This window comes from Triturus cristatus, chromosome 11 (assembly GCF_964204655.1).
Source record: "Triturus cristatus chromosome 11, aTriCri1.1, whole genome shotgun sequence".
NCBI classification, from domain to species: domain Eukaryota; kingdom Metazoa; phylum Chordata; class Amphibia; order Caudata; family Salamandridae; genus Triturus; species Triturus cristatus.
In genome coordinates this window covers 37,739,314-37,749,102 of record NC_140594.1, presented here as the reverse complement: position 1 = coordinate 37,749,102, position 9,789 = coordinate 37,739,314, and the positions used below count along the sequence as shown (strand labels likewise).

The 9,789-nt window shown below is 44.6% G+C and overlaps 1 protein-coding gene across 1 annotated transcript; it reads right to left on the bottom strand.

Annotated features, from left to right (window-relative positions):
* Window positions 1–312: 312 nt before the first annotated feature.
* Window positions 313–7,562, bottom strand: LOC146783189 (dynein axonemal intermediate chain 1-like). The gene has a single exon (XM_085633459.1). It carries the CDS (start codon window positions 7,522–7,524, stop codon window positions 5,476–5,478), a length of 2,049 nt encoding a protein of 682 aa, XP_085489585.1. The 5' UTR covers window positions 7,525–7,562; the 3' UTR covers window positions 313–5,475.
* Between the last annotated feature and the right edge of the window lie 2,227 nt (window positions 7,563–9,789).

Genomic DNA, 9,789 nt, shown 5'->3' with positions numbered 1-9,789 from the left:
GTACACGGCCCACTTGCTCAGTTCTCAAAGCAAGTCGGCCGCCAGGACATTATGAGTAAAAGGCCTCAACCAAAGGACTTGGGCCAGCAGCTCCTGCTTGCCCAATGGTCCTCTGAGAAGGGTTCAGACGCTATGTAGTGCTGGAATGGAATGTGAACGATGTATTTAAGCAGCATTAAAAAATGCAGATCCAATTATTGTACCATTGTGTACTGCTCACAAAACTGTAACCATAAATATAGACATGCATTTGTTCTCATAACTCCTTTTCTGGGATAAAGCAGACACAATTGACAACCAAGGAGTGATTTATTTTGTTACAGTATCAGCAGGTGTAAGTTATACTCTGCACATAACAATGTCAATGACTTTCGCTTTGGATGTTGCCTTTCACTTAAATATCAGACAGTTACTTCCACACACTTTGTCTGCAGTATTAGCCTCAGTTTACAAAATGATGGATCTGTGATGAAGCACATATAACCACTGAATTATCGTTCAATTAACTGCAAATGCACAGCTACTCATGAGTTCACTCTTCATCAGCACAACTAATTGTATTTGTTAAGTACACGCTACAAGATGAAAAGGCGCCTTTACACTGTCCAGTTGGACTGAGTTCATCTGCAGACCATTGACTTGCTTTAGTAATGGTGGGTACTTGAGGAATCCCGTTTGTGGTGGAAGTGGTAAATACCCTGTTGTAAGATTTGCTGTCAGTAGAGAACTTGGATACTGGGTATTCTGAAGCAGAAAGACAATTCTTCTAGGGACAATTCACCACTTTTACATAGATACGCAGACTTTTCACTACCATCGAACACTAATTCCATACCTTTATCAGCAATACAGAGTTTTCAAAACTCAACATGATTTTAAGAGTTCAAAAAATATAAACACATTATAATATTTGGTTTAGGAAACGTTTTCAGGAAGCACTCAAACAATAGGCTGTCTCACAATGCGACCACGTCACCAGTGTTATAATAAATATGATTGATAGCACAAGCTCAGGAGGAGTTACTTGATACATGATTACATAAACATTTTTAAATATATTTCCCACAACTCACTCCAATTGGATTTTACAGGGTGAGGGAGAAAGGAAGACTTTGAGGGTTCAGTCCTCTCTGCCCGCAGGCGGCTCCAGATCATCACCAATGTGACACCGGCTATGATCAGGAACAGACCTCCGAATAAGTCTGCATTACCAGCAGCAGAGTGCAGAATCATTCGGGAGATGACCAAAAACAGTAAATCTATAGCACCAGAAATAACGTTTTGAGTGAGCCGAGCTCAGTGACTGGGTTTTATCATGAGCAGAGCTCTTACTAAGCCATCACATTGCCAACAGGCTCTCTCAGAGTCAATATGTGTATTATCAGCGCTATGAGTGAAAATGGATAGTACAACTATTTCTTACTCTTGGTGTCAGAAGAACCAGTGCTGAGTCCACATATTACCAGTAGAAGAGCTCTCTGTCAGCCTGCGTAGGTTGAGATCTGAGTAAATCTGTGCATAATATGGAACAGAATTCAGAGCACTTTCTCAAAAGTAGGAAGAGAGCTTTGAGTGAGCCTGCTGGGTTTGATGTCTCAGTGGACTAATGCATCTATGGCTGGGATCTGTGTTTTATCTGATAGTCACAGATTCTGATCCTAGCTGGTCCACTCATCCTTTCATCCTCCTGAGCTTGATAAAATGAGAAGCCATGAGATTCTTAACAATAAACATACGTTATTCAGGACCAAGATAACAGTGGGTGAACATACACTTTATGAATACTTGTCATTGTATGCATAGGTATCATCAACAGCTGAGATCTGAATAAATCTGTGTATCACCTGGAACAAAAATTGGCACAGAGCATATCTATGAGAGAATATGGGTCGTATTAGGAGAAGTGCTACAAGTGACATTACCGGGATAAAAAAATTGGCCGCTGAAATCCTAGTGCTGTTTACGGTGTGAACATCAGGCTTACTATCCAGGAGTGGGGACCAACTTTATAAAGAAGAAACACCAGTATTTACAGAGACATTTTGCATTGGAAGGATTAATATATACTGATCAGTGCTGTCAGAGAGAAAGTATTGGATCATCATCAGTTCGTTTTCATTAGTTTGGAACCAGTTATGCACTGTTTGTTTCATTGAAAGATCTTAGCATCGATTTCAAGAGGCACATTCTCTGACCTGCGAGAGAGAGAGAACAGTACAGTGCTGTTTGCAGACGGGAGATCACTTAAAGGAATTATAAACCAGAATTGTGTCTCTAGAGTGAAGTGATTGTCTGTGCAGATCGATAACTCAATGTCTGGCTCCAAATACGATGGGAAATTAAGGCACATCGGTCAAGGCCAACTCATTCCAGCACAAGTTACTGAATTTCGCTCAACAGCTTGAGATGGTCTACACAGAGTTTTGGAAGCTGTTCCATAGTGCCACTGTCTGGCAGTCACAAATCTATCACCAAGCATTGTTGAAAGGAAAAAATGCATTTGGTGACTTTACATCAAATTGTGGGAAATTGTTTCATTTCAATTTCTCTCCTTTATCTTCAATATCACATAAAAAGAACCTCAAAATACACGACTTCAGGACGCATGCTGTACAAAACCATTTCCTGTGCTTGAATGTAATGACTAACAGCATTGTTGTGAGGGTGAGTGGGGTGGTGGGAAGCCTGGACATTTCTAAATTCATGTTTGAAACCATCACTTTAAAAAAGACTTCTGAATGCACTGCTATAATTTGATTTACTACGGTGAAAAGGTTCTACAGTTCAATAAAATACACTTTTTGAATTTTGAAATGACTATCATATTTGTACATGTTTGCGGTCTTTAAAAATGAAGGTGTTCCTAAAGTTAAGGGCATAGTTACTTCCTTTTGTTTAACTGCAATTGACCTTTAAATAGGTGCTTGCTGTATATTTTAAATTGTTTTTAATGTTAGTGCTGAGTAGAGTAAACAGCAGACCAGTGCTGCTGCTGCTCAGGCCACATGTAGAGGTCAGCAGGGTATCACTGCGCTATAGCATGGGTACTCGCAAACATTTTCCAAGGGGCCACAGAGTTTGGTCTATGGTGTGCCCGAGAGCCACATTGATGCCAGCCAGGTGGGAGTGGGGCTTGGAGGGGGGGAAGGGGCTTAGGTGAGCATAAGGGAAGCAAATCATGGTGTGGCCAATGCACCATTGAGTGTTTTGAGGACTAAATACATCTCTTAGTCTCTAGAAGAGTCACAGACTTGACAATGTGTTATGCTAAACCTCAACCGATATCCCTTTCCCACAACTTGGGTCAAGCGTTCTCTGTTTGCTATTACTACCTTGGGAGAGTGAAGTGTAAAAAGGAATTGTCTTGATTATTGAGTTGGAATGAAACAGAATTGCACAATGTGAAATCAGAAAACCTGGATCAATCCTGGCTTTCCCACATGACTGAATTGTGTGATCCTAGGCAATTGCTAATTTCATTTTGCCTCCTTTTTCTTCATTATGACATATAAAAACATCTTAAAATACATGAGTTCAGAATATATGCTGAACAAAATATTCTCTTATGTCTGATTTAATAAACTATAATGTTGTCCATGTGTAACAACCTAGACCACCCAAACTGTCCCAGTGATATGATTTTTTATATTTTTAAAGTGCAAACTACTGCCCAAAGGCCTCTATGCACTGATACCAGATTAGGAGGAGAATTTGGCGGAAATAAGAAATGAAGCTAGGCCTCTGAAAAATGAAAAGATAAGTGCCTATTGGATAAAAAGCCAGGTTTTAAGGGCCTTCCTGAAAGGGAGCAGTTCACAGGATTTTTTTTAATGAGGAGGAAGGGTGTTACACTGTTTGGGCGTGGTGATAACAAAACTTCTGCCTCCCCAATTGGCATGCCTAAACCTAGGGATCTCAACAAGGTTGGCCGTGGAAGAGTGAAGAGCTCAGGTGGGGGAATACCATTGGAACCTACGTTTGAGATACTCAGGTCCTGATTTGTGCAAGGCCCTAAAGGCGATGCACAGAGCTTTAAAATCAATCTGCTGCTTTATTGGGAGCCAGTGAAGTGAGACAAGTGCCTGTTTGGCTGACTGATGTATAGGGATCCCTACTAGAAGCTGGGCTGCCGCGTTATGGAGGATCTGAAGTCTGCCCAAGAGTCCTTTTTGAAGATTGAAAAAGAGTGTGTTAGAGTAGTCTAATTTAAACAGAACAAGAGCAGAGACCACTGTTTTTTTGGAGTTCCTCGGGTATAAATGGAAAAACTTTCCTGAGCAATTTTAGGGTAAGGAAGGTGGACGTAACAACTGACTCACCTCTTACTTGTTCACTTTTGGCGTTGTTGTCGGAGAGGGATGAGGCATTAATGTTTTTACATTAATTTCTGAAAATTATCAGTTTTAAAAAGACTTCTAAAGACACTGATATAATCTGATACACTAAGGTAAAATGTGTCTGCATGTTAAAGAAATATTTTTTTTTAGTTTTGAAGAGACTGCATCCTATTTGTCCACGTTTGTTGCTAGATGTCTTAAAAAATTAACGAGTGTTCCTAAAGTTAAGTGACGCAGGACAACTTTTTTGCTTCTTTTCTTTTACTCCAGTTAGCAGGTAAATAAAGGTTTGCCCATGTATTTAACATTTTTCTGAATGTTAATGCTCTCTCGGGTAAACAGCAGCCCAGTGACGTTGTTAAGCAGGGGGAGAGGGTGCATGTGAAGGTCAGAAGAGATGCATGTGGCCCACTGGCCATACTTTGAGTATCACTGCATTAGAGAGTGTGCTGCAAGGGCAGTTCCACCTACAGTGTTATGTACTGGGGAGAGGATGCTGGGAGAGGGGAGGTACATACACTAGAGAGTGTCCTGCCTGGAGAGTTTCACCCACAGGCTATTGTACTGAGTAGGGGATGCTGGGAGAAAAAAGGTATGTGCGCTAGAGAGTGCCCTGCCAGTAGCGTTTCACCCATAGGGTTATGCACTGAGGAGGGTATATTGGGAGAGGAAATATACATGGACTGGAGAGTGCCCTGCTAGGAGCAATCCACCCACAAGGTTATGTATTGAGGAGGGCATACTGGGAGAGGAAAAGTACATGCACCAGAGAGTGCCCTGCCTGGGGTGTTCCATCCACAAGGTTATAGTACTGAGGAGGGGATGCTGGGCGAAGAGAGGTACATGCACTAGAGAGTACCCTGTCAGGCCCTTTCCACCCATGGGGGTTTTGTACTGAAGAAGGGCTACTGGATGAGGTGATGCATATCCGCTAGAGAGTGCCCTGTGGGAGCATTCCACCTACAGAGTTATGTTAGGCACTCGCAGAGACTCAATGAGCTCAACAAAACAAAGGTAAAAAAAAGACTGACTTATTTGCGCTGGTCTCAAAGTAACTACTGGTTTCAGATTATCCAGGTAGCACAAGATGACCTCAGGGTTTGTTTACTTGAATGCTGTGCACTAGAAAGACCTGCTCCTATTTGGCGACTGGTCTCTCAGGCTCTCTCACCAGGCTCAATAGCTTGTCCAGTTTAGCGATCTCATACTCTGGACCCTTAACTGTATCTTGTGCTCCTTTCTTTTCCTTCGGCATCTTGCGCAGGTTAGGTGAGAGCTTCAGGCTACTGACATTGCCCCTGTCATCTCCAACAATGATAATGGGAAAGATAGGATTAAATTGGATGTGAGTTAGCTTGGTTTTCTTCTTGGCCACCACAGCCTGTTCACAAATTGCTTCATACTTGTTTACATTGAGGTCAAATACATGGACCTTGCCATCGGTAGTCACAGCGGCAAACACAGTGGAAGAGTATGGTGCCCATGCCACGTCTCCAACAGGAGAGTTCAGGTCGAATGTAAACAATGGCGTCTTTACAGTATGATCCCAGATCTTGACTGTCCAGTCTGAACTACAAGAAATAAAGACCTTGGGATGGAAGGGGTTCCAGCAGACTGCATCAACTGCCATACTGTGAGCTTCATATGTTCCCAAGAACTGGCTGGAATAGGCCTTTGAGCACTTGTGGATTTTGCCTTCTTCTGTGCCAACCAAGAAAAGGTACTCGATCTGTTTGTGGAAATCGAAGGAAATCCCACATGCATTCATGTTCAAGCGCAGTGCTGTTGGCACATGTTCTGAAGCACTGTCCAGGGAGAGTCTAATGACATCAGTGTGGACCAGCTCATTCTTCACTAGGGTCCAAGACACAACACGACCGTCAGAGGAAACTGAGAAGAAGTTGAGGTTGTTGTCCAGGTCGTCCTTCTGCCACCTGACCTGCCAGACGGGGTCTGTATGCTTGCCTGTCTTGGCTGAGCTCTTGTAATTGGGCAGCATACCTGGTTTCTTCAGGTTGTATAGGGCAACGTTTCCATCATAAAAGCCGACCGCCAACAGGTAAGGGTGGTCTTTGTGGATGTCCAGGCACATGACACCACTCTCAGTGTTGAAGATGAACTCCGGGTAGGAAGGGTTCTTCAAACTGTAGAGGAGCAGCATCCCCCTGTCTTGCTTCATGAAGTCATAGGAGCCATGGCCAACAGCAAAGAGGTCTTTATACCTAGGGCTCCAGCACAAGGCAGTCACTGCTAGCCCCTTGGTCTTGTCATGCTGGAACTTCCAGAGGGGCAGAAGTGTGCCCTCCTGGTCCCGGTACTCATCCGAAACATCCTCAAAGTACTTAAAATCCTGCGCCACCTCGTCAAAGGTGTTCTGGTTAACCATACGCTCCATAATCTTGCTGGCTTTTGCCACTTTGTTGAGGTCATCACCTAGACTTTCAGCTGGTGGCTTCAAGCCACGTGGCCGGTCCTCGTCCTTCTTGGTTGTGGTTGCCACCTTCAGCTTCTCCTTGGCGCGCTCCTGCTTGGCTAGCTCTTCCACGTAGGCGTCATAGATCTGACCTTGGGTGGCATTGTCTGAGAAGGTGGCCCGGGGTGGTGGCTCGGTCTGGCAGCCGCGCTCGCGCAGTGGGTCGTTGAGGGTCTGTGAAGCTCGCTCACTGAAGTTGAACTGGTTGGTGAGTTTCTTGGTGGGCACCTTGGGGGGAGCAGCGATGGTGGTGGTGGACTCATCACCCTCCTCTGTGGTTGGTGCCATCCCACCCTCACCACTCTTGTGATCCTGGCCCTCTACAGGCTCCAGGACCACCTCAGTGGGGGCAGGTCCGGCCTCCTCACCATGCCTGGCCTGCTGCCGCCTGGCCTCATCGGAGTCCCGGTGCAGGAGGCCGCCCTCCAGGCTGAAGTGCACGGCCAGCTGGTCCACGGCGCTCAGGGTGCGGTAGGCCCGGTCCCGGAAGCTGTAGCGCACAATGTTGTGCGGGGCGTGTGGGTTCTGAGCGGTCAGGATGCGGGTCACCTCCTGCTTCAGCTCAGCCTCGCTCAGCTCCAGCTGGTCCGGCGGCTTCTGGAGGGTGCGGCCAGCCGCCCACTCCTCTTCGCCGCCGCCGAGGGGCTCCTGGTTCTCATCGCGAGATCGGGCAGCTTGTACCCGGGGCTTGGGGGGTACCGCGCGGCCGGGCATGGCGACCTGTGGGCAGAGAAGGTACCAGCAGGAGTGTACAGCCGTTGTCAGGGAGACGGCGACGCTGTGTATGCAGCGGTACCAAGGCAACGCTTCCGGGACTGGGAGGCGGGAACCGGGAGTCAAAAGTACGGCCATTACAGAATAGAGTAGACCTCGAGTTAAGATAAACAAATAAAAAAATGTAAGACATTTTAAATAAAAGACTCAAATTTTCTTTTATAAAACATAACCAAGTAATGTCTAGTACGATTTTGATACTTTAATAAATATTCGGTAACTGTATGCACTACGTAAAGTTCTCAAATAAACAAAGGAATTGTTATGCTGTGTCATAATTCTTCACAAATTATGAAGAAAATCTTCAGATGTACAATACGTTTCACGTAATGGAAACTCAGCTCCTACGCATGTACACTTTCTACTGTTTAAAGATGGCCGCCACGCTGTCACTATGCTCAGTGCATGACACCACGCGTTTTATAGTCCTAAATTTGTGTCAACAAAGTACGAAGAGAAATGCAGTGCCTTTGGCAAGGTAGTGATTTCTGGACAGACCTTCTCAACTTAGTTTTGGTTCTCCGATCAGTACTTTAAGAGGGCTGGTACTTTCAGGTACTGAGTAAGTGCACTTCTCTAATTACAAAGGGAGAATACTTGGACTTCTCAGCTGGGAATCAATACTTTTAATTGGAAAGTGTCTGCACTTCTCAGTAGCAAGCAAGCGCTCGGCTTGCACATTCTTATAAATACCCATTCATACATACACATGCACACACAAAAAAACATTAATTGTGTCACTTCCCTGGTGGACCGCTGTGGTAATCAGGACTGTGCTTTATGCTCAAGGCAGCATCAGCAGGTGGCAGGAGGAGCGAGCTGCGAGTCATAGAAGACTGACAGGACCTGTAAGGTAGCTGGACGCTGAGATCAAGGGGGCTGCAGGACCCAACCAAGCAGCACCCATGGTTTTCATGTGGTGGAAGGCATGTGTGAGGGGCCATCCGGTCCGGTCCTTAAAGCAGGAGGATGCAGTGGCAAGGAAGACGAAGACCAAACACAGGCAGCAATTACTGCAACACATTAATTGTTACTGAAACATCCCCAAACCAGTCAAGTTAAGAGGGCAAACCAAATAGTCAAGCGCTATAAGGTGAAGAGTGACCAGAGCCTAAGTACCTCCTGATGAATTGTTCTTACTACTTGGATTCCTCCTGAAAGGGCAGTTAACCTCAACAACTTCCAGTGGAATGCTTCATTATTGGGCCCCTCTTCTCTGTGACCATCCTGCTGTATTGTATGCACCCTTGGTAGCTCTTTGATGGGGAAGTAGATCGTGTTTATTGTATTATAGAATAACCGCTGATTCAGAATAAAATATGTAATAATGCAGATGAGTGTTACAAGAAGCTAACTTGAGCTTAAGATACACATTGTTGATGATCTTATTGCAGGAATAAAGAGAAGGTTTAAAAATGTGTAAAGGGTGGTTAAAAGTCTTGTTTCTATTCCTAACTCCCCATTTGCATGTGTAAAAGTAATGACCTAGGAGATTGTACAATGCAGTCCCCAAGAGTGGTGTCTACATTTTTTTGCCCACTGTGAGACAGTATAGATAAGGGCATTCTTCTGGACAGATCGTTATCCTATATTACCCCTAGCTGTTGAGATAGAACTCTACAGTGCAGTCAAGGGTAAAAGACGACAAAATAGGCCTGAGTTTTCATAGTGTGATGACAGTTCATGTGACCTCTATCACTTTAGGCTAATTAACTGTGCTATCATTCCCAGAGTTTGCTTGGGTACCCAATTCAATCAAAATATGTACAGCATTGTACAATATATCACAGGCCGCACCAACAAATGAATATATTAAGAGTCTAATTTAGGGATAATTAATCTAGATGTACTTTGCGCATTAGCACTTAAATGTCCAGATTCTGGGTTGACCTTTTACCTTGGTTGGTTTTTCATTAAGTAGGGAGGATGCAGTACCTCTTATTCCCATATATTTTACTCAGTACTGGCAGATCCTGCCACCTTGTCACATTACTATAAACTTGTAAATCACCCACCAATGAGAGGGGGACCTTTTCCAACTCATCACAGGTGGGGTGGTGTCACTGAGGGTTCCTGGTTCCACATTAAACCATAACAAGTTGGAAAAGGGTTGTGTGAGGCTTCCCTGATTGACAGCTGTTAGACATTTGGTTACTGGTTGACTGAAGTATGAGCCCTGGTCAAGCAGCAACCACAATCCAAGTC